We start from the raw sequence: 25,125 nt of genomic DNA on the forward strand, positions 1-25,125 counted from the left end.
ACAAGTAGAAACAACCAACATCAAAGTAAGACTTTCAAAAATACAATTTGTGAAATTAGGGCTGTGGCAATGTCCACTGACTTTTGAATAGATGGTGGCCAGGAGTGGGGTAGGCCATCTTTGCAAAGAAAGGAGATGGTCTGTGCAGGGGGCAGGACTCAGGCTTTGCAGCTTACTGTCAGCCCTCTGAAAGAATCATCATCATCCTTCACAGGCAAAAAAAATTACTCCACTCCTTCTGAGGAGATTGCTATGGCTACATGTTCCAGCTTCTGCTGGTCAAGAGATGGCAAATTAAAATGCTGTCATAGCTGTGCTCAGATTCTTGTAGTATAAAGTTGCCTTACAGGCAAAGGCAAAAGTTTACGCTGGATCCATTCATTAGAATAAGACAGCAACAAGTTTGTCATTTCTTAAAACGTTACTTTGGAAATTCAAGTGTTGCTTCTTCTTCATCACTGTTAATGGTATGGGATGGGAAGTTGCTGAAGCTGATTTCTTCTAACAGCATCTCAAGGCGTTGAATTAGAACTCGTTTTTTAAACCTGCAAGTAGTTATAAAAAAAGATTCCATCAACCAGCATATTATATTGTTCAAGTAACTTCTACATCCTAGGTGCTGAGGGGGATGTGAAAATGATTTAAGACATGTTGGGTATACTACATCCTCACGTTGTTGGACCAACTGGGGCCTTACTGATGCACGTCAGTCCTTTTCTTCTTACCGAGTGGATACACACTCTCTGAAATGACTATTCCCAATTTATATCCTAATCCTTCCCACGGATGACACCATCTCTTGCTTTACTGAGAAAATCAAGGTGAGCAGAAGTCTGTCCTTACCTCTGCCTATCAGAATCCTTCTCCGTCAGGGCTCAACCCAGGTGGTGACCTCTACACCAAGAAGTCTTCTCCAATCCCCCAATTTATCAGTGTTCTCTCCTACTTCAACCTTGTATTTATTTATCTGCATATGAGATGTCAACATCTCATATACAGATGCAATAGGCCCCTGTCAGCTCCAAACTGATGATACTGAGATCTCAGATAAGAAAAAGAGGTGTTCAGGTCAAGAGACTGCTTGGGTTAACCAAGTTACCATATGTACTATATTTGGAGATTGAACTGAATCTGTAACATCTGGAGGTCAAATCCTGGAATTGACTCTTCTGAAACCCTATCCCCTGTGCTTTGTCCCTCTTGTAATATGCCAGAAAACCTTACTTATTCTAGTTGGCTGAAAATGAGAGTATCTTATAGTCATCATACTGGTATGAGTATGGACCCTGGGTTTCCTCTCAAATATGGCTTGTATAAAGCCTGAGTGTGGGTTCTTTTTCAGTGTAATCAACAAATTAGCAAGCATTTATTAAGCATCTACTACCTACCAAGCCCTGGAGATACAAAAGCAAGACGAAAGATTCTCTGCCCTCAAGTAGCTTGGCTACATACAGCTACAAAGAGCTCTCCTTTTAGGGATGTGCTCTTTAGTCCAATGAGCACAATGTCCCACGCCTCGCAACATAAATCAACATTCTTGTTAGGAACTCAATAGGTTCGCTCAGCGCTCTTTAAAAAGGGAGCTTGATGGAGTAGAAAGAACACTGAACTTGGAAGATGAGTCTGAAGCCTGGCTTTGCTACCCTTCCTCCCCTGTCCCAGGCTTCTAAGGCATCATTAGTTATGTTACCCTGTACAAATGACATAGCCTCTCTGACTTACTCAAACGTAAAATGGGGATACTATGATCCAGATCATATTGTTTGCCTTCTCCAGGGATGGGGGTAGGGTAAGAGAAAGGGAGAGAATTTAGAACTCAAAAATTAAAAAAAAGAATGTCAAAAATTTTTTAAATGTAATTGGGAAATATTTAATGAAGTAAATAAAAGATATATTTTAAAACAACAACAGAGATATTAGTTTTTATATTACCTGCCTTATAGAGCTGCTGAGAAGAAAAATACTTTGTGAAACCACAAGTATAAGTTTTGATGAGTCTGCCACTAGCATCAGCTTATAAAACTGGAAAATAAAGCTTGCAAAGGAATTTATTAATAATAATAGCTACGACTGATAAGGAGGCAGCGAGGTGTCTCAGTGGATAGGGCCTGGAGTCAGGAAGACCCCAGTTCAAATCTGGCCTCAGACACTTACTAGCTATGTGACCCTGGGCAAATCACTTACCCCACTTTGCCTCAGTTTCTTCATCTGTAAAATGAACTGGAGAAGGGAATGGCAAGCCACTCCAGTATCTTTGCCAAGAAAATCCCCAACGGGGTCACAAAGAGTCAGACATGACTAAAAACGACTGAACAACCACAGCACTGATGCATGCTTTAAAGTTTGCAAAGCTTCATGTAATGTTATTTCATTTGATTCTCACAGTCCTGTGAGGTAGGCCCTATTATTATCGCCACTATAAGTACACAAAGGAGGAACTGCTGATCATTTTAGTATCTTCCACCAACTGTCACTCACAGGTTGATGTTTGTCCTTCGTTTGCCAAGGGGATCAAGACTTCAGGAAGGTGATGCCATGACTTCCAAGTGAACTGGATTTAAGTGAGGGAGGGCTGTGCAAGGTCACCAGCCTCATTTTCTCCTTCGAAGCCATCTGGGTCCAGTGGCCAGATATAAATCAGGATGACTGGAGGTGACCCCGAAATGGTCACCACAGTACTTTAAGAAAGGCTCTTGTAGTCAAAGGCACTATCTAGAGGTGGGCCTTTCTGCCTTTGAAATCTTGGCCAAAGACCATCTGGTACTGGCTCTGCCTCTAATCCCTTTCTTCACTCTTTTCATTATCTCTGCCTCATGATTGCAGTTTGGATCCTGATGAGGACAGAAAATTCCTGGAGAGCTTCAAAAGCTCTTAGTCAAACTAGTTGTGGTGCTGGATCACAGAATGTCAGAGCTCAAAGGGCCCATAACCATTCTCTAGTCCAATGGTCTCATTTTAGAGGCTAAAACAGAGGCCTAAAGAGGAGAAAGGACTTGCCCAGAGTCGCACAGGCAGTAAGGGCCAGAGATGACATCTGAACTGTGCTGGGTCACTCCAAATCTAGTTCTCTTTGCACTAGATCCAGGCTTCCTCTCAGGCTCTTGCTCACCCGCTTGGTGGTAAACGGAAGCGGGATAAAGGTGGAGTTAAAAGCTATCAACCCTCCCGGCCCCAACCCTGCCCCTGCCCTGTAAGGCCTGAGCATCTCTGCTCAATACAAACCTTGCTGCCTCCTTGATTGCAATAAAAATCAAACGTTTCTGGGTTTCCACAGATCCATGTAGTTTTTCAAGCACAGTGAAGATCTTTTCATAATCTGAAGGCATTAAAAACACAGTGTTTTCTGTATGTTTTTTTCCCCTCTTAAAGCCCTGAAATTGTTGTTGAATTCAAGAAAACTAGAGCTAAGAAAAAACCATGAGCTTAGCTAGCACCAGGGGCAGTATCTGGGCAAACCTCCTTTTGTTTGCATCCAAGCTAAAGAACTTTCATATATGTCAGGAGCACCTCCCTCCTGGGGGCTCTGGTGAGGATCAAATGAGATAACATTTGGAAAGGGCTTTGCAAATGTAAAATAAAAGAAAAAATTAAACAATAAAAACAAAAACAAAAAACAAAAATAAAAACAAGCTCTCTCAAGGCTGGCTTGATACAGCTTATTGTTGTTGTTATTCTTCTTTTTCTTCTTGTTACAGTGGATAAAGCATTGGGCCTCGAGTCAAATCTGATCTCTAACACTTCCTAGCTGTGTGACGCTGGGCCAGTCACTTCACCCATCTGCCTCAGCTTCTTCACCTGCAAAATGGGAATCATGATAGCACCTCCCACCCAAGGTTGTTGTGAGGACCAAATGAAATAATAATCATAAAGCGCTTTTGCGCAGTGCCTGGCACATAGTAAGCACTACGTAAATGTTCGCTACTCTTCTTATTATTATTACATACTGTTTTTCTTCTAATAGTATACTCTGTCTTGATAAACAGCATTATTACAAAATGCTCTATTTCAGACCCACATTTGGTATGCTCCACACACAAATATATGAAAGATCTAGGACTTCCCCTGAGTAAGGTTTTTCCTCCCTCAACACAGATTGCAACATAGTTAGTAAGAAGTCCAAGGAAGTTTGCTTGAGATACTCCAAGAATCACAGGGCTGGTTAAGCTTCAGAAGCCAGATTTGGATGCAGATTATCCTGAGTCCAAGCCCAGCACTCTGCCCACTATCTATGTTCTGCTTACTCTAAAGAGATACATGCCATTACTGATGGGCACATACTTCCCCAGAGTAGGACTTTCCCTCTCCCAACACAGATCAATTACAACGTAGTAAGAAGTCCAAGGGAGTCTACCATTATTGATGGGCACATCGTCAAAAATTCACTTCCCTGCTTGCCATTGGGGAATGCATTATCATTATTGTTATTATTATGATTGCTATTTGCAATAAGGATGAAGAACCTAGGCTTGTGGCCTGAGATCTCATCTGGGGATTTCTATAATCAAGAACTCAAAATGAAGAAGTGACAGTACTTGTCAAAGAAGATGAACAGTTTTCAAAAGAGAGACGTAAACCATCAATAACCACGTAAAAAAAAATGACCCACATCACTAAGATAAATGCAAATGAAAACTCTGAAGATTTCTCCTCATATCCAGTAAATTGGCCAAGATGACAAAAAGATGGAAATAGTCACTATTAGAGGGGCTGTGGGAAAACAGGCACACAAATACACTATTGGTGATACCAGGAATCACTGTGCCCATTCTGGAAAACAATTTGGAAGTAGGCCAGAAAAGCTATCAAACCATTCATATCCTTTGATCCAAGCAATTCCACTACTAGGCATGTGGCCCATGGGGGGAAATGGCAAAGTTCCCACATAGACCAAAATATGGAGAGCATCTCTCTCTTTTGGGTAGCAAAGAACTAGAAATAAAGCTGGCATCCCCCAACTGCGGAACGGCTGAAGTGACTGGGGAATGTGAAGGTAACGGATCCTACTGTTCCACTAGAAATTATGAAAGTGAAGAATTCAGAGAAACATGAGAAGGCTTGTAGGAAGTAGAGTCTAGTGGAAAAAGCTGAACCGGAAGAACTATATACACAGTAATACAAAGGAAAATAAAAGGCATCCGAACTCAGATTAAGTGCAATGACCAACCTTGGTTCCAGAGGGTAGATGACAAAACACACTTCCCTCCTTTTGACAGAGTGGTGGGGAATGTCACACAGGCTGTCAGACGTGGTCGTTGTGTTGGTTTTGTTTACCTGTTTTCCTTTTTTACAAGTGAGGGTTCTATTGGGAGGGTGGGACTGGAATATATGGGGAAGTGACTGTGATGTTTTAAAAAAGGCATTGATAAAACTTAAAAAAAAAGGGCTCCAGGAGGTGAACTCAGTGCTAATAAGTGACCATACCTTGCCAAAGGATATGAACAGTTATTAAGAGAAGAAATGCAAACTATTGACAATCCTATGAGAAAATTATCTAAATCATCAATTGCTGTTGTTCAGTTATGCCTGACTCTTTGTGACCCTGTGGACTATAGCATGCCAATGCTGTCCGTGGAGTTTTCTTGCTAAAGATACTGGACTGGCTTGCCATTTCCTTCTTCAGTGGATTAAGGCAGACAGAGGTGAAGTGACTTGCCTGGGGTCCCACAGCCAGTAAGTGTCTGAGGCTGGATTTGCACTCAGTCTTCCTGACTCCAAGCTTAGTGCTGTATCCACTGAGCCACAAAATGCAAACTAAAACAATTCTGTGGTATTATCTCACATAGATCAAACTGTCAAATGCAATAAAAGATGGGAATAATCAATGTTGGAGAGGCTGCAGTAAGAAAGGCACACTAAATATGGTTGGTAGGGCTGTGAATTGCTTCAGCTCTTCTGGAAAATAATTTGGAATTATGTGAGAAAAGTGAGTAAGCTGTTCATACCCTTTGACCCAGTACTCCCATAACTGGGCATGTACCTCAAGGAGGTCAATGACAGAAATATCCTTTATGTACCAAAGTATTCATGGCAGCCCTTTTGTAGTAGCAAAAAGCTGGGAACAAATATGCTCACCAACTGGTGGAACAGTTGAACAAACTATGGTACATGAATTTGATAGAATATTACTGTGCTATAAGAAATGATGACTATGAAGAATTCTGAGAAACATGGGGAGACTTGTAAGAAGTGATGCAAAATGAAGTAAGCAGATCCAGGAGAACAAAATACAATGACATAAAGGAAAGACAACACAATTCAGATCAAATACAATGACCAATGTTGACTCCAGATGACTGATGTTAAAATACACTTCCTTCCTCTCTCTTAAGGAATGGTAAACTGCAAGAGTAGAATGTTACATGTTTTGTCAGTCACAGCTGCTTTATCAGATGGTCTTGCTTAACAGAGTTATAAGCAGTGCCAAATAAGAGCCATCCAAAGATGGGTTAAAACCTGACTATAGCAAATGACAGTTTTGCTTGGTTTTGTTTTTCCCTCATGGCAGCTATCGGCCCTCCATCAGTTACTGTGCTGACAGGCTCTTTAAATACTTACTTCTTCCGGGCTTTCGCACCTCCTTCAGTATTTGAACTTTTAAACTAGCTTCACTTTCCTCCTGTGGGTCGTTCAGTAAATTGGACTCAGATGCAGAAGTCGACTGTGCTGCTGCGGCTGGTGCTGCTGCTTCGGCGGCTGCTGCTGCTGCTGCTGCTGCTGCTGCTGCTTCGGCGGCTGCTGCTGGTGCTGCTGCTTCGGCGGCTGCTGCTGCTGCTGTTTGGTCATTTGGGGAGAGACTGCAATTTCCAGATCCTCTACCAACAGTGTTACCACTGGCTGTGTAGACTAACCCACCACTCAAGCTATTCAACTCGTTGAGCAGAGCATCCAAATCATTTCTGAGAATGCTAGCTTCATCCACAGCTTCAACTGACTGTGATGATGAACTAACTGGAAAATGAGCATCTTCCAACCTTTCTTCACTGTCATCTGGACCTACACTCGAATCTGGAAATCACATTAAGATATGGAATTGAGAGAGGACTCATTGGGTCATAAAGTTTGGGTCCTCATTTAGGGGCAAATTACCACCAGTTATTACTTTCTTCAAATGCGAGAGGATAAAATGAAACCAGCCAATTAATTCAAGTGACTTATGGTGCAAAAACCTCCCGACAAACATAACTCAAATTCAAGAGGATGACCCTAACCACCTTTTCCTTTTGCACGATGAATACCTACAGGAAGTGGTAGGTTTCCAAAAAAAAAAAAAAAAGTCCGCTATTTATTTGTAAGTACCTGGCTTACAATCTGCTGGCTTCATGTCTAATCCTTTTTGTTTTATAAGCTACAAAAGAAATGTGGAACTGTACTAGTCTGCCTCAGAATGTTTTAACTTCTCCATTGCAAACACAAGTTGTCAGAGGCTTGTTGTTTAGGCTGAAGGATTATGCTAAGAAATTGGTGAAAAGGAGAAAACAATGGTGTCTACAAGATATACAGCCCGAGGGCTCCCGTGTCTGACACGGTGCCCGGAAGCTTTAGGCAAGACTTGTTAATGATCTTCACTCATTCGAAGGAATGATGACTGTTTATTTGGGGATTTGGGTGGATTAGAACAGAGAGGAGGAGCAAGATGATGGTGAGGAAGAATCATCACTGCTCCCAAGAGAGAAAGGGGCGAAGAGCACTTGAAAGACAGCAGGCAAGGGCAATGTCAACGACTGCTAATGGCTATGCAACGAGTGTGAACGAGAACTAAGGCAGGACATGTCCAGGACTGACGACTGCGTGATACACGAGGGAAGAGCAACGTCACGGGGATGACAAGACAGGGCAACATGGAACACAGGCCCCTAGATCGAGAGGTGGGAGGGACCTCAAAGGCCATCGAGGCTGGTCTTCTCATTTTACAGACAAGGAAACTGAGGCCCAAGCAGGTGAAGGGACTTGTCCAGGATCACAGAAGTAGGAAGTGGTAGAGTGAGAATTTTGTGTGTGTGTGTGTATGTATGCATATACATATATCTTTGTGGATATACACACATATATGCATACACACATAAAGGCATATATGCGTAAAGCCCTGTGTTCAGACCAGCACCTAGCAAGTGCCCTAAACAAAGGCGCTTAATAAATGTTTGTTGAATACAAGGGTGAACTCAAGCTATGTTAGAGCCATAAGCTACTTGCCAGAGCTATGTACAGACAACACATGGATAGTGTACCCAGCCATCTCTTGGCCACCGTGCAGCTTGGGAAGGCCAAGATGGGAAGGTGAGTCCTGAAGCAACAATATTTCTCTAAAAAGTTTCAAGTCTAACTCTTCTGGAAGGCTCAGGGAAAATAGAATTATGAATATACCTTCGTATGATGAGGTGGGTTTTTTGAGAACTGAAGATGATGCCACTGAAGAGGCTGATGGCAGTTCCTTTTCACTGGTGGTGGCAGTTTGTGACGTCTTTGATAGAGGGGATGGGGACAAGCTTTGTTTGTTCCTCAGGGATCCCAGAGAGCTACGATTCCCCCAGCACTTAACTTTGCTCAGAGGTTCTGTCATAAACTCTTCAGCTTCATCAATCACCATCCCCTAAAAAGCATCAACAGATGAATTCCAATAGGAAAGAAAAATAAAACAACACACCATGCAAAGCAACACACTGCCCAAGCCATTGCATTTGGATTTTATATTTTGCCTCTTTACGTGAAGCCTCAGTTGGATGTATTGGGGAACCGTGCTTTGATGATTCTGCTCATAAGTGTTTCAACTTCAGCCAAGTATAGCACGATTTTCACATGCTAATTTGGAATATGGTAACCACTTGATTATCCACAATCAGTTTTAATCCTGGGTCTGCTTCTTCCCACTACAACACTATGCCCAGGGAAAGGCAGACTAGTTTGACCAATCATCTAAATAAAACAAGAGAGAATGTGAATTTGTTGCAAAATATATAGGTAGTACAATCCAAAGCCATGTGCATTTGGGAATGAGATATATTCTGGTTAACCAAAATTTTTTTTAAATCAAAATTTGTTTAACTGTGCACTATCTCTTTTAAGCAACATAGTCCTACTTTAATCCTCGGGGTGAACTATTATTTCCAAATGTATCAGTATCCTTTTCTGGCTAATTAAGTATAAGCTCATAAATGTAATTTGGTTGTGCTGATTCAAGGTTTTAAAAGCAGTCCCCCCTCTAGAAGTTACGATAAAGAAGATCAATAATCATGTCACTGATCTTTAGCTGTAGATGACAATCAGACTCCTTTACCTGGTAATGAGGTCCTCTTAAGGTTGGTGCAGCCCTATCTAAATTCCCTCCTTCTGTTGACAGTCATTTATTTAAATGTCAATCATTGCAAAGTTAAGTTGAACTGTGCTGATTTTTCAGTACTTCTTTGCCACGGACCCTCCTCTAGCTCTCTAGCCATTGCATAGACACCAATGGATCATGTGGGTTATCTACCAATTGACCCTAACTCTCCCAACAGGAATAGTCAACTTCCTTTTCTGGTCACATTTCTGATTCTTTTTTTTTTTTACAAACAACTTCTCTTGTGCAAGTTGTTGGTAATATTGCTGCCTATTCACACCCAACATGTATTGCCCCATTGCTTTTTGAAAGACCCTCAGGTTTAATTCTTCAGAGACTGTGGTATGCTGACTCAGAGCCATATAACATCATTGGAAGAATACTGATGTCAAAAAGGCTCATTAAAAGCACTATGCAGTTTTCAAAAGGCAATCCAGCCTGTTTTCTTCTTGTTCATTTCTAGGCCCACGCCATAGTCCATTTGTAGTGTCTGCCTCAACATATCTATGCTGATGGACAAGCTACGTGGGCTGTCCATTCAACTGTATCTGACCATAGACATTCTTCACCCACCTGATTTTTCTTATATTGGGTTAGGCCAAGTTGTTCTAAATCTTATAGGACTTTGAAATATGTTGGAGGAGCATCCTTAGGGCAGTGCCTTGCACTGTTGAATCAAACTTTTTTTAAGTCAACAAATAAACAAACAAACAAAAACAGGAATATTTTGTATTCTCTAAACCTTTAAGTCAATTACGTAGCTGGAAAGACGTGGTTGGCTATACCACATCCCTCAAGAATGTACCTTCCTCTTGCCTCCAAAAACCAAAAAAAATATTACAAGGAGCAGGTAGGTGGCGCTGTAGTGTATAGACAGCTGACCCTGGAGTCAGGAGGACCCGAGTTCAAATTTAACCTTAGATGCTTACTAGCTGTGTGACCTTGGACCCTTAACCCTGATTACCTCCAAAAAATCACCTCCAAAAATCCACCCCCCCCCCCCAAAAAAACAAAAAAAGGGCCCTCCCACACTATTTTCTGGAACAACTCTCAGTGCCCCAGGCAACTCTCTGAAATCCCAAGGAACAGTTTACTTGTTCACCTGTGTTTGGGAAACGGATTTTCATAACAGAATTCCCTACCCCAAATGAAATCCCTGGTCTTGGACCCAAAGAAAAGAACTAAATCCATATAGATGTGTCTTATTTCTGTCCTGCCCACTAGACCTCAAGCTCTGTAGTGGCAGAGAATGTGTCTTATGAAGATTTTCTACCTCCTGCACAGCCTAGCACAGTGCTGGGTACACAGCAGCCACTCTGTATATGCTGAGTATATGGTGAAGGACAGTCAGCTATTCTATACATCTGGGCCACTGAGTTATCGTAAGGGGTCCAGGAATCTATCTGAGTCTATAAATAAGTTAACCTACCTGCTTTTGACTGCATGTCTCACAAACATGCATTACTATTTTACAAATGCATGTAGGTGCAGTCGTGACTGAACAAATGAAAATTCATTTAAAAGAATTAGTGATGTCACGGTAGTCTTCTGTACATTCTGAACCACCAGATCCTAATAGTAAAATAGTACCACAGGACTCTAGTACAATGTGGGACTTATATTGTGCTTTACCGTTAAAAAAGGGTCTTCATACTTGAAAAGGTTGGGAACCACTGGGGTAAGAGACTGGGCTGAAACTGTATTAATCCCTGGGTATACTGGAGAGATTGCTTTGGGGAATAAATTCCCATTATAAAGGAGTTTTCTTTGGCATTTTCTCTTTCATAAAAGTTAAGATACAAGGGTGGGGTGGGGTGGTGGAAATGCCAATTGAGAGTTCTGAATACTTGGAATTTAATTAATTGGGGTTTTATTATAGAGACTATTGGTTGTTTGGGATTATTCATCCTACCGGTATAGTCCATTAGCACAGATAAAAATATTACAACCAACTAAAACAATAATAAACAATGTTAGCATCTGTATGCCTTTTCCTTCTTTCTTCTCAGTTCCCTTTCTCAATTGCAAAAACTGTCTATAACAGGACCATTCATTCACTATGGTAATTCATGTTTAAAAGCCCCGTTTCCTTAAGGCCACCCAGCCAACACCAAGAACAGCAAGGCTTTGCAATAAACAAGCTGATGGCAGTGATCAGGGAACAACAGGATTCCCCCCACCCCCATCCCCAATTAGGGTCTTCTTTCAGCAGGAAAGTGGTAGCAGTTCAGAGGTCATTTCTAATCCTCCAAAAGTAAGATGGCCAATTTTTGACACATAAAGATCTCATCAAGAAAGATAGTATGGAGGGGCAGCTAGGTGGCACAGTGGATAGAGCACTGGTCCTGGAGTCAGGAGGACCTGCGTTTTCGAATCTGGTCTCGGAAACTTACTTAACTGTGTGACCCTGGGCAAGTCACTTAACTCTAATTACCTCCCCCCAGAAAAAAAAAAAAGAAAGAAAGATATTATCATATGGAGCATCTGTTTGGGCAAAAATGGGGCTGCTTATCTTACCTTCTTATCCTGCTTGAAAGGATTTCCAAATGTATGAAGTCTTTTTGGTTGGTCTGAATCAATCTCCCGAAGTGGAGGAGGCATAGTCTTTAAATATTCCTGATAGTTGCCCATTTGTGTAATTGGAGTACTGTGAGAGGAGTCTGTGAGGATATGCAAACAAGGCAAGGCCGTCAGCAATAGCAGCAGCAGAGAATGTCTGAGTTAAAAGGGACCTCCAAGGCCAATGCTTCCCTGAACAAAAAATCCTATCTAGGGGGCAGCTCGGTGGCACGGTGGACAGAGCACTGGCCTTGGAGTTAGGAGGACCTGAGTTCAAATCCAACCTCAGACCAGACACTTGACACTTACTAGCTGTGTGACCCTGGGCAAGTCACTTAACCCCACTGCCTAGCCAAAAAAAAAAAAAAAAAAGAATCCTATCTATACGCAGGCCAGTCTAATAATGTAGAAATCATCCAAATCTCGTTCTTGGGGTTCACTCACCTTCGTTTTGTCCAACAACATTTGTGTATGTGTTCAGCAGGCTGGCTCTCATTCTAGTTAACTGATCCAAAAGACAGTTCCGAGGAATGTCAAAAGGATTTTTGTACAGGTGAGGCTTCATCTCCTGTTTTAACCAAAGTGTGAGGAATGTTGATTAGGGTGGATGCTTCTGGGCAAACGATAAACTTAATTGTGTTCAAATGGTTAAGAGTGATTTAACACAGGGGAGGAAATTCCTGATCCCTGGCCTTAACTCAGAAACTTCTCATGCATTCTTAACTATCATCTGAAGAGAGATTCAGAGAAACATAGGAAGGCTTTGCGTGAACTGATGCAGAATGAAATCAGTGGGAGCAGAACATGCTGAATGATGCATAACAATGAAAATGAAAATATCACTAAAAGGAAGTCAAACTCCGAGGAACTGAAAACCACTAATGGTCCACGAGAACAGATAACTAGTTGAAAAAATGCCAAAGGTGGAATGACAGGGCTTGAGTTTCAATCCCAGCTCTGAGCCTCAGTTTCCTCCTCTTTAAAATGAAGGGCTAGAAGACTGCAGTGGTTCCGAACTCCAGCTCGAGAGTGATGATCCTCTTTCCCTCTTCTAGGCAGAGTGATGGGGGGATATTAGGGCTGAATGCTGTATACATTGTCTGACAAGATCATTGGGTCTCTTTAACTTCTTCTTCAGGTACAGTTTTCCTTTGTGACAAGGGAGGGCTCAATTCCAGGGTGTGGGAGGGGAGGGGAGAGGAGGGGTATATTTCCAGAAAAGACTATGAAAAAAGCATCAGTAAAACTTATTTTTTAACGGAGTCCAACTGTTGGGAAAATATCCTTTTCGAAACAAGGCAGCAAGAACAGTTAATATCTCGATTTAGTCCAGTTTCTAATTATGGCTTTCAAAGTAGATGCCAAAGAGCTTCCTGTAAAGCAGGATTCTGGCTATTTCAAATCTCAGGTTCTATAGAAAACATTCATGCCTTCAAGCCAATGTTTAAAGCTGCCCTCTTGCAAGCTGCCCTATTTCAGAGGACATGACCATCCTTTCAGTGCTTCAGCATTCTTCCCACTGTCCTTCGACCCCTAGCGCCAGATCCTACTCTTTCGATCTCTCTGATCCAACCCTTTCTATCCACACTCAGCCACCACCTTAGCTCAGGCCCATCACCTCTCCCCTAGATTACTGCAAACAGCCTTCAAGCTGGTCTCCCTGCCTTGTCTTTCCCTTCTCTGACCCATGCTCCACATGCTGCCAAAGTCAATTCAACACAGATCTGAACATGTCATACTCCTACTCAAACAACTCCGGTGGTTCCATGTTGTCTCTATGATCAAATATAAACTTTTTATCATTCCAGCCTCAGTGGACGTTATCTTCCCTCTTCCACTCTGTAATACAGCCGAGTGGCCTCCTCTTTGCTGCTCATACAACATGCCACAACCTCTGGAACTCCTGTCTCAATGTCTTTACATTGGCCAGTCCCCACGCCTCTCTTCTTCCCTCCAACTTCAAGAGCCTCTTCCTTGAAGATGAGGCTCAGTCAGTCTGCTACATGAAGCCTTCCCTGATCCCCTCAAACAGTTAGTGCCCTCCCTCCCAAAATTCCTGGTCTTCAACCACTTTGGCTAGATTTGTATTTATTCACTGCGTACTTTTGCTCCAAATATTTCAGTTCTTGTCATCTCCCCTATTAGAATGCAAGCCCCTTAGAAGTAGGATTGTTTTCTTCTCTGTACTTGTACCCCTGGTGCCTGGCAAATGGGAGGTATTTTGAAACGGTGGGTGATTGCTTGCTGGGATACTTCACCTTGTTTGGGAGTGCTAACTTGAAGCTAGAGGGCTGTTTTCCACTCATTTCGAGCAGGCTGACGGGAGCTTCGTCTGAGGTCGTAGGCTGCAGTTGGAGCTCTAAGTCAGTACCAGAAATCATAGGGCAGCCAGCAGACACAGTTTTCAGTTTGATTCCACCCTCAAAGGGAGGCTTCTTCCCTACCAATGCATTCCTTCTCTCCAACTCAAGTTTGCTCTAAAAGAAAAGCATATAGCATGTGGAAACAGACTTACTTTATCTCTGTTTAGTCAACAATACATAAAAGAATACTTTAGGAGGCCCCCAATTTCCTTTTCCCTTCCACATCATTATTATCCTAAATGGCTGAACCAACAGACAATCGTGTGTTTCTTCTAAGGCAACCATTCCTTTCCATGCTGTCAATGACACCCAAAACCATTGAGTAGGAGTGGTGCTGTCCAGTGGGGTGCAGAAGGACAAACGTCTTCACTAACAAATGGTTTAACTTCCAGTCTGGGGGTCTTATAATCAAAGCCTTGAGAGAACTTTGAGGTCATCTTAGCCAGCTAACAGAGCAGGAAACCAAGGCCCAGGGGAGCTGAATGACTTGCCCATGGTCACACTAGTGATCTTGCCCACCCTGCTCCTCTGACTCCAGGTCCAGCAACCTCTCCAAAGCACTCACACTGGGAAAACATTACAAGTTAATCGTAAGAAGAAAAAAAATCTGGTTCACACAAACTTTTCAGAATGTTGCTCAGTTGTTTTTCAGTGGTGTCTGGCTCTCTGTGACCCTATTTGGGGTTTTCTTGGTAGAGATACTGGAGTGGTTTGTCGAAATTTCCTTCTCCAGCTCCTTTTATAGATGAGGAAACTGAGGCAAACAGGGTTAAGTGACTTGCCCAGAGTCACATAGCTATTAAGTGTCTGAGGCCAGATTTGAACTCAGCCTGTAAACCAAAAGGCTAAGCCTCCTCAGCTAGTATTTACTATTAAAATCAAATGGAATGCACTTAGGGTTCACCTATCGATTCCTTTTAAAAAATAAACTGGATCTATGACTTCCTCAGCACAGGATGAGGGAAGAACATTCTCTGTCAATGCAAATCAGCACCTTTTCTCCAATATCTACAGCCCTGGACAGTTGGCTGAGGCGCCGACAAGTTAACTGATTTGCTCACAGTGACGTGATCAGCGGGGCTGGGGGGAAAGTTGTAGATTTCCATTTTTCAAACCAACTTTTGCTTGAAAACAAAAGGTTTGAGAAAAACACTAACTAATCCTCTATTGCTAGACACACTCTATGTCTTCTAGAAATCTAAGCTAGGTGGCGCCAGAGTACACAGAGCACTGGGCCTGGAGTCAGACAAACGAGTTCAAATCCAGGCTCAAACCCTTACTAGCTGTGTGATCCTGGGCAAGTCACTCAGTTGCTGTCTGATTCAGTTTCCTCACCTGTAGAATGGAGAAAATAACAGCACCTACCTCAAAGGGTCGTGGTGAGGATCAAACGAGATCATATTTATAAAATGCTTAGTGTAGTGCTTGGCCCATAGGAGGCACTTAATAAATGCTTATTCCCTTCCCTTTTCCTGTCATGTTCAGTAGGTCCCAAGGAATTCTGAAGACTTTGCAGCTTGGCGAGTGCATTTTGGGTACTGGTACTCAACAGCCCCTACTGGAATTAAGTATGTCCCCAGGATGCCCTCTTGACTCTCTGGACTTTCTCTACTATACCAAAGAAACATCTCCACCCTGGAAGTTCACTATGCTCCTGAACTTCTCACAGCCAAAACACCCTCTGCCCCTTCTGCTGCTACTTCTGATTGTCTGGTTCCTCCCTGAACCTACATTTTCAGGAGGTTCAATGAGTCTGTGCCTCAATTTCCTGACATAAAATTTCCTATAAAATGGGAATGTGAAGCAATGAGGCGTGATGGAGAGAGGGCCACCTTTGGAGTTAGGAAGACGCAGCCTCTGAGACGAACCAGATGTGTGACTATGACTGAGGGAAAGCCACTTAACTTGGCAGTGTCCCAGGAGGCAACACGCTGAGCTAAGAAGTGCCAGATGGGGGGAGGGAGTTTCCACACCACAGCCAGAGGTCTGGAATCAACCAAAATAAAACCAAACAAGGGATGCGCTAAGCCAGAGCTTAGAAACTAGATCTAAAGTGAGGAAAAAACATGGCCCCCCCAGACTGGTTCTGCCAAGCATCTAACCCTCTCAGAACACAGCATAGCTACCAGTCTGCTGGTTAGTACAAACTGGCAGTGGAAGGGAGGAATAGATGTTAGCACATGTTACTAACAAATTTCTAATTGTACTTCAAGGGGCAGTGATAATTTCATTGTCAATAATCTAGAAAGTACAGATATACACATAGTTATAAAATCATATTGAAATTAGTGAATAAGAAAATACACTTCCAAGGGCAAAGCCTTTTTTGGTTTACATTTACAATTTTTAAAAACTAAAATTAAAGTTACAAATACTACCTGCTGACTGAGTTTCTTAAGGTAAGAGATGATGCTGTAACTAAGTCCAGAGTTTAAATTTTCTGTTATCACATTGGGAGCTCCCATCATCATTAGCGCTTTCTTTAATGGCTATAAAGAAACAAAATACACCACAGTGTGAACAGAGAGAAACATAAAATACTTCAAAATTCAGTTCAAGGACATGGTTTAACTACTCAGAAGTAAAAATAAATACTTATGCACAGAGCTACACATGAGACATTATGGAGTAATGAAAATAAGAGAGGACAGAAGCAGAGGAAAGTACAGGAAAGTAGAAACACTAGAACAGAAGGGAGAACAACTTTAAACAACAGATTGCTGGCTCTCTATCTCTAAGGCCCTGGTCCCTAAAGTTATTCTGGAAAAAGTCAAAGGTCACGGTGCTTGTTTTCTTTTCACATGCAAACCAATGAATGGATAAAGGGGCCTAATTTTCAGGTTTCTCCAGTCAATCCTGGAAATGAGTTGGATGATGAAATTCATTTAGCCTGTCTATCCCCACTTACCATGTTAGAATTGAACAAATTCTTATAACTAGTTTCCTGCTTTGAGGCCTCAATTTGTAAAAAGGAGAATGGGATAGACTAGGCAGCTTCTTAGCAATCCTCGCCCTCCCTGGTTGAGCATCTAGTGTGGTACCTTACACACAATTAAGCACTAATGTGTGTTTGTTTCAAGACAGCAGGTAAAACCCCAATAATACACGAACAGTATGTGAACACAAATAAGTTTATTCTTAAAATCCAAAGGAGACGGGCCCAGTCCCAGAAAGTGAGTTTTACAAACTAAACTGAGAAGAGCCATCTTAAAATCTTCCTGGCACCAGAAGACAAATTACGAGGCACAAAAGGCAAAAATCTCATTTAGTCCAATAGTAGAAAAGCTGTATTTTGTTCCTTCATGCCATTACAAATTATTGCATACCCCTCCAGTTGCTACGGTGGGTAACATGGAGAGGAATCACACTGCCTGTCAAGGCTCATGCGTCACTGCTCTCTGGGACTGGTACCCATCTCTTTGAATTCATACACACATACACATACATACACACACACACACACACACACACACACACGTACATACATATATGTATATATATGCATATATATATATATATATATATATTACATACTGGTAGGAAGTATGCAGGCATGGATTTTATGTACTCATCAAACTCCTGACGCCACTTTGGGCTTGGATTAAGCTTGTGAACCTTGAACAATTCATCTATTATGGGAAACAAAATGAGAAAAGATCGCATTATCCCAACTGTGAGTTTCAACATCTATTCAAATGAGCAAATCCGTATTGTCGTCATGTTCAGAGCTGTGACTGGGAATTCTTGTATCTGGGCAAATTGAGTTGGGGGAAGGGTGAGCCTGGAGAGAGGGATACCATGGCAACAGGAGGCTGGGAGTGACAGTGACGTTAGGGCTGGTGGAGGACTGAGAGGAAAAGGGATGGATGGTGGGTCAGTGAGGCTCTGCTCTAATTGGTTTTGATTAGGATTGAAATTCAGAGTGATGCCTTTACATAATACGGCATTTCTCTCATCAATGCTCCAATTTTAAAGGTCAAAGAATAAAAAATTTTATTCTCTGATAGCGTGTGAAAAAAAAATGCTCCCAGACTAAATAAATCTATGAATTCATCTCAATCAATTTGTGCCATTACAAAAATCACGACCCGCCTCTTCTCCTTTTTTAAACTTAAATTTTATAATTATAATATATATTTCACACCAAACTAATACTGACCTAAGGAACTGTGTCAAGGATCTATTGAAGAGATCACCAGTTCTGAGGAGGAAGGGCCCTTCCAAGCTCATCTAGTGCCAGTGTTTCATTTTACAGAAGAGGAAACTGAGGCCCCAGAACTTGCCCTAGGCCACCCAGCTAATAAGGTACGGTGGTGGGACCAGAAGCCTGGTTCTCTGGCTCCAAATCCACTCTATTTCAGCCGCCTTCCTGTATCCCACCTGAGAACTCAGACCTGGACAAATCAAGCCATGGTTCCCTTGGAATGACACTGGGCAATTAAATCCAAATGAGAGTTGGGTCTCAAAAGGCGAATAAATGATGACAAGAAACAAACCAGAACTCCACACACGTACCCCGAATTCATTCCATGGTTAGGTCGGTGTTTCCCAACAGATTTATAACGGATAAATCAGGAGTTGTGCCAATCTTCTGCATCTTTATCCTGCCCAGTTTAATTGGTTTGAGAGATTCGATATTTTTACCCAAATGTCCTAACTTGTTCTTGCTGATTTGAGAGCTGAAGGGCACCTCTGAGGTCACTGAGTCTAAAGCCCTCTTTTTAAAGAGGAGGAAACAGTCTCTGCCCACACAGTACCTCTCACATCCATATCTATCTCCTTCCCTCTTCACTCCCATGGCAACCACTCGAGCACAGGGCCTCATTCCCATTAGCCTGACAACTGCAAGAGCTTCCCGACAGAACGCCTAGTCTCTAATCTCTTCTCTCACAAATCCATCCTATATGCCACTATCAAAGTAATGGCAATGCACAGGTCTAATCATGTAACCCCCTCCTTACTTCAAAATGACTAATGGCTCCCCATGGCCTACCCCAATTAAGTTCACCTGTCTAATATTTAATGCCCTTCCTCATTTTGAAGCATCAAGGCTGAAAGGGACCCCTTTAGTCCAAATCAGGCTCAATTATTATCGACAACTAATTAATCCACGGTATTGATACAAAGAGCAATTAATTCACAGGATTCAGACAAAGGACATCACCTAAACTATAATTTATCAGCTGCATTTAGCACAACTGAAATTGCTATTAGGAAATCAACAGTTGTTATCCTTAAAGTTATATCATTCTATTTTTCTATGACCAGGTAGGTTGGCCCTGAATGCCAACAACAGGAAGGGGGCTTTCAAGTTTTTTGGGAAGCCATCAGTCACAGATTTTTGAAAAATTTTTGATAAAAATTCATGAAGCCCGGAGGCACAGGTATACATATAAGAAGGGTAAGGGGCAACCTCTCCGCCCCCAGCAGAATGTGAATTGTTTGCACCCGGTTCTCAGAAACAGGCTGTTACTTGTCGACTGGATTACCAAAGGAAATGGCTAAGCAACTGATATTTATTAAGTGCCTACTATGTGCCAGGCACCGCACTAAGCACAAAGAAAGGCAAAACCTTGGTCCCTGCCCTCGAGGAACTCTCATTCCAGCAGAGGAGACAGCATGTAAATAATGATGCACATAGCAGATTAGAGAGAGAGTTGGGAGGAAGGCAATGTCAGAGCACTAGTGGTTGGGCAGGAAGGTGGGGATAGGTGCAACCTCCTGCAGAAGGTGGGACTTGAGCTGAATCCTAAAGAAGGCCAGGGAATCTAGGAGGCAGAGGCCAGGGGGTCAAGCATGTCAAACATGGGGGATGGGACATCACCTATGGGAGACAGCAAGGTGGCCAGTGTACCTGGACTGGGGATGGGAGTCAAGAAAGGTCAGAAAGGGCTAGACTATGAAAGGCATCCTATGCCCAAGAGGCCTTTGTATGTGATCCTAGAAGTAAGAGGGAGTCACTTGATGTTACTGAGTAAGGGGGAACATGGGCAGATTGATACTTTCAGAAAATCCTTAACACCCAACAAAATCACACAGATGTCCAAGTGAGAAGGCACAGTCTCCAAATTTTTTCCTTTAGAGTGCTGCCTTGCTATAGTTATTATCCCCCAAGGAAAATTCCTAGCCTGAAGGTTTTCTTTTTCCTTCATGAAGCCGAAGAAAACGCTTGGAGTTCGCCTTTTCGCCAACTGATGAGACAGTACTATGCAGCGGTCAGAAGAATCCCTCAGCTAAAACTCTCAGGCTAGTTAGTCAACAACGAACAAGGTAGATTGATCTTCCCTCAGGGAAGATGGGGACGTATGTCAGAGGCAGCGCTGGGGGAAATGCCGCTTCTTTTAAACATCTGGCCACGAGAAACAGGCCCTAAGCCTGGAGCTCCCACAGCAATACCTGTTCTGGCCTTAGGAAGCCACACAAGACAGACAGGCACAGAGTAAGGAGCTGAAATCCTACCTTATCCAAACTTGCATCCTAAAGTAGAAGAGGCTGCCTGGGGAGGTAGGAGGTTCCTCCTTTTCCCCGCCACCCCCCACTGAAGGTCTTCAAGCAAAGGCCGGGGATAAAGGAGAGGGTATTCTTGTTCAGACATGAGCTGGAATAGATGGCTACTGAGGTCCCAGCCGACTTGGAGAAGCAATGAGTCATTAACAGAGTCATTAGACCCCTCTGACCTAGACTGAGTTACTAACAGTGCGAGTTTAGAATCAGGGTTGGATCAGTGTTCTATCATTCCAACACAGACAACGGGGAACTTCTCTTTTTCTTTCATTTGCGAGGCAGTTCAAAAAAAACACATTTTACTTACCTAAAAGTGGGAGCAACACAGGGTAGTTGTAAGGCAGGACAAAGAGATTGACGCATGTTAAGGCAGTGCTCGCCTTTAGGTACCCAAAGGGGTGCTCCAGTTCACTGCACTTCCCACTGCTAGCCACAAACACCTAATGGGAAGACAAAGGAAGGAACTGTCATGAGTGGGAAAGGCCTTCCTGGCCAGGGAGCGCCCAGGGCCCAGCAAAAGCAAACATTCCGGAGATAACAGAGGAAACCAAAGCCGAGCATCATGCTGAAAAATCCTAAGACCAGCCCTTGGCTGTCAACAAAGCGCCGTCCCCAGTACCACCCATATGAAGGAGGGAGTCACAGCATGATCACCCCTATTTTACGGCTGAAGAAACTGGGCTTCCCAAGAGGTTAGATGACTTTGCCCAAGGTCGCCCAGGGTTGGAGCCCAGGCTCTCGGACTCCGAACTCAGTACCCTTTGTACCACACCACACTGTCTCCTCCTACGCCCAATTAAAGCCTCTTATGTTATTTCAGGCCGGGCACATATATTTTCCATTAAAGCACTCTACTCCTTCTCCTCGTCCTCACAAAAAGAACATGATTCCCAGGTTGAAAGACCCTGGGGAGGAGGGAGCAATAACAAGGCATTTGTTTAGATCAAACAGGAATTCTGTTTCTCTTTTAGGCTGAGAAAATCAGCAAGTGTGGGCAACGGGAAAACTAATGGGTTTGGAATCAGGAACGGGGTTCCAAGCTCAGCTACATGACTTACTACCTGGGGCCCTGGGCAAGTCCCTTTATCTCTCTGGGTCTCAGTTTCCTCAATCAACCAACCAATCAATCAACAAGCATTTATTAAGCTCCTATTATGCACTATAGAAGGCCCTGGGGATATCAAGCCAAAAAAGGAACAGTCCCTTCTGAAAGGCACTTACGTTTTCCTCTATAAAATTAAGGGGTGGACCAGGTGACCTCTGAGGTCTCTTCCAGCTTGAAACTCCTGATCTTAACATCACCATCTATGGTGATGTTACCACCATTCCATGATCCAGAATTCCTGACTTTCCTAATAAGGAGGTCCTCATATTACCCCCATAAACACACCTGCTGTCAGGTACTTCTCGGACGCCCCTCCATCCCACCCCGAGCACATCTGCTCATGGTCACGGGACCACAGATCTGCTGCTGGAAGGGACTGGAGAGATCACTAAGTCCGTTTTCCTCATTTTATACAGGGGAGGGAGTAACTCTACCTCCACAAGATTTCACACATCCTCAACCATCTCCCATCCCTTCCCTTCATTCCCATGGCCACCAGCCTGGTCTAGGGCTTCCCACTATCCTGGAATAGCCATGGCCTCCTGACTGGTCTCCCAACCTCTAGTTCCCATCCTCACCAATCCATCCTATGCACCACTAGCAAAGTAATCCACCTACTCCATGGGGCTGATCATGTTATTACCTTCCCTTTTACTCCACAAACCTTGCTCTCAATGGCTCCCCCCGCCCACCCAATTTAGTCCAGACTCCTTTGCTTGCTATTCAAAGCCCTTCACAATTGCACAAAATCAGAGTTGGAAGGGAATACCCAGTCTAAACTGTGGCTGGACCAAAATCCCCCCACAGCATCTCTGCCAAGTGGGCATCCAGCTTTTGCTTGAAGACTTCCAGCAAAGGGAAGGTCTTGAGCAAAGACTAGAAGCACAGGCCTACTATCTTCTGAAGCAGCCCATCCCACTTCCGCCCAACTCTAATCGTTGGGAAGTTTTTCTTTCTGTTGAGCTTTCCCCCATTGGTCCTAGCTCTGCCTTCTGGGGCCAAGCGTCTAATCCTCCTCTTGCACATACCAGGCCTTCGGAAACTTGGAGCTGGCCAGCACATCCCCCTCCCCAACCCTTGCCTTCAAGTTCACGATTCTCAGCTCCTTCAAGCGATCTGGGTATGACAGAGTCCCCGGTCTCCTCACCATTCTGGTTGCCCTCCTCTGGGCACTCTCCAGCTCGTCCCTCCTAAAATGTGGCGTCCAGAATTGAACACAACACTCCAGATGTGGTTTGACCAGGACAGAGGGCAGCGCAACCATCACCTCCCACCTTCTGGACGCTAGGGAATACCAAAATCTCCAAAGAATCAAAATTGCAGGTCACCCAAAGGGGGATGGAGAGACTTAGGATAGGCTTGAGTTGACTGAAGCATATCGCCAACAATCAATAGCATGGCTGGAAAAGGAGGTAGGCTGGTCAAGCACTGAGGGTGAGGGTTAAGTGAGTGGACAATTGTTGTACTAGCCTGGTGCCCTTGTAATATTAAAGGAAGGACCCGGCACCTTCCATAGGGTGGGCCCCCCAGGATATGTGGGAGGACACAGATGGGTCGGACAGGATGGACAGGCACCGAGGGGCTGTGATCCACACTACTGGAAGGGAGACCTATATCAATGAGACTGCAGGGTTAAGTATTTCAACTATATCCATTAGATTACAAGAAAGATTGAGGCATGCAGCAACTTAAGTAGAAGACCCGAACAGGGTTTAGTCTCATGATTGTCAGGAAGAGGCAATGAGATGGCCCACACAAGGCTCAATCCAATGATTCTATGAAAGGGAACCACTTTTTTGGGTTATATCAGAATTGACTGCAGCATACCATAAATGGTTTATACCAATTCAGTTTCTCTAAATTTCTAACCCCTCATTCGTCTCTTTTAGCCTTGCCAAATTTCCTTGCTTTTTACTCATTTTCCTATTTCCCTTTCTCTTCAGTACACATGGAATCAACTAGAAACAGGCCTCTCCCCATACTCAAAACCAAAATAATGTATGATAGGAAAGATGGTTGTCAGCAAAAGGCTTTGCAAACCTCCAAGTGCTACATAAGATGGGAGCTATCATCAGTATTATTATTATACAAAGGAACAAAATTTCTTAGGTTCATTTGGAGAAGACACATTAAAAAAAACAAAAAAGAACACACGAAAAGGCTATATTCAAACCAAAAACATCATTTTTGTTAGCCTGGGAGGGAGGGAAGGAGAGAGGGCTCAGAAGGCCTGGACCTGTGATCCCATTTCCAGGGTGTGGAATTTCCCTCCACTGAAGGCTATCTGCAACTCAGCTCTAAGTTATCATCTTAAAAAGAGTTGCCTAGGGCATAAAAATGTTAAGTAACACGCTCCCTCTGTCAGAGACAGAAGGCATGGGTCAAAGACTGGCCTTCTATCCTATACAATTAAGCTAGGTGCTTAATTAAGGGCTTGTTGATTCATTCCATTAAGCTGCCTCTCAAGGCTTCAGGACATAAATTTAGGGCACATGTTTTGCTTTTAAGTCAGCCTGACTTTGCCCCCTCTGCATTTCTAACCCCTTTGTCTGCTGTTTTCAAGCTCTTTTCCTTTGGCTAACACCTTTCAGTTTCCTGGGGGAATTTTTGACAGTTTCTCTAACTAGTCAAGGCAATCCTAAACCTTAGATGAAGGAGCTGTCCACTTGAAAATCTTTCCTCAGAACAGTAGAGAAAGCCTCATCATCCCTGATCAGTTAATAGTCTTACAATGTAGAAAAGAGAAAGAGGGGATAATTGGCCAATTACAACTCGGGGTGAATTAATCTACTTATCACTAAGCTTTTTAAGTGAGGCGATGACATTACAGGGTAGATGTTACTTAATCATCTCCTTTCTTTTGCTAAGTACAACTGTTACACATAATTCATAGATATGAAAGGCAGTATGCTAGAGTGGCTACAGCACTGGACTTAGGAGTCAGGAAAACCTAGGTTTGAATCTTGCCTCCGACACTAGCTGTGTTACCCTGGGCAAGGCACTTAATCTCTCTGTGCCTCAGTTTCCTCATCTGTAAAATGAGGATAATAACGGCACCTACCCCATGGGGTTGCTATGGAAACCAAATGAGATAATACATGCAAAATTCTTTGCAAACTTTAAAGCATTCTAGAAATGGGAGCTAGCTACCCTGTGGGCAAAGATCCTACCATAGACCCAGAAAGTTTCTATGCCGAGAGATCTCTGATGAGAAAATCCAGCTTCTCCAGCTGGCATTCTTCTTCTACTAAGAACCATTCTACTGAACCGGGATTGCTGAG

At 43.2% G+C, this 25,125-nt stretch overlaps 1 protein-coding gene across 1 annotated transcript in view; it reads right to left on the reverse strand.

The window, feature by feature from the left end:
• Nucleotides 1-373: 373 nt before the first annotated feature.
• Nucleotides 374-25,125, reverse strand: part of LOC114024825 (integrator complex subunit 6-like) — a 62,882-nt gene continuing 38,130 nt past the window's right edge. Inside the window, exons 9-19 of the mRNA XM_027837989.1 lie at nt 21,047-21,179; nt 17,770-17,864; nt 16,614-16,724; nt 14,131-14,349; nt 12,317-12,440; nt 11,831-11,973; nt 8,362-8,587; nt 6,758-7,005; nt 6,556-6,658; nt 3,223-3,316; nt 374-545 (exon numbers count right to left, since the gene is read on the reverse strand). Coding sequence (XP_027693790.1) covers nt 422-545; nt 3,223-3,316; nt 6,556-6,658; nt 6,758-7,005; nt 8,362-8,587; nt 11,831-11,973; nt 12,317-12,440; nt 14,131-14,349; nt 16,614-16,724; nt 17,770-17,864; nt 21,047-21,179 — 1,620 coding nt within the window. The 3' untranslated portion in view covers nt 374-421. The remainder of the gene's footprint in view (nt 546-3,222; nt 3,317-6,555; nt 6,659-6,757; nt 7,006-8,361; nt 8,588-11,830; nt 11,974-12,316; nt 12,441-14,130; nt 14,350-16,613; nt 16,725-17,769; nt 17,865-21,046; nt 21,180-25,125) is intronic.

The sequence above is a fragment of the Vombatus ursinus genome, unplaced genomic scaffold (assembly GCF_900497805.2).
Source record: "Vombatus ursinus unplaced genomic scaffold, bare-nosed wombat genome assembly UNPS02004573.1, whole genome shotgun sequence".
NCBI lineage: Eukaryota > Metazoa > Chordata > Mammalia > Diprotodontia > Vombatidae > Vombatus > Vombatus ursinus.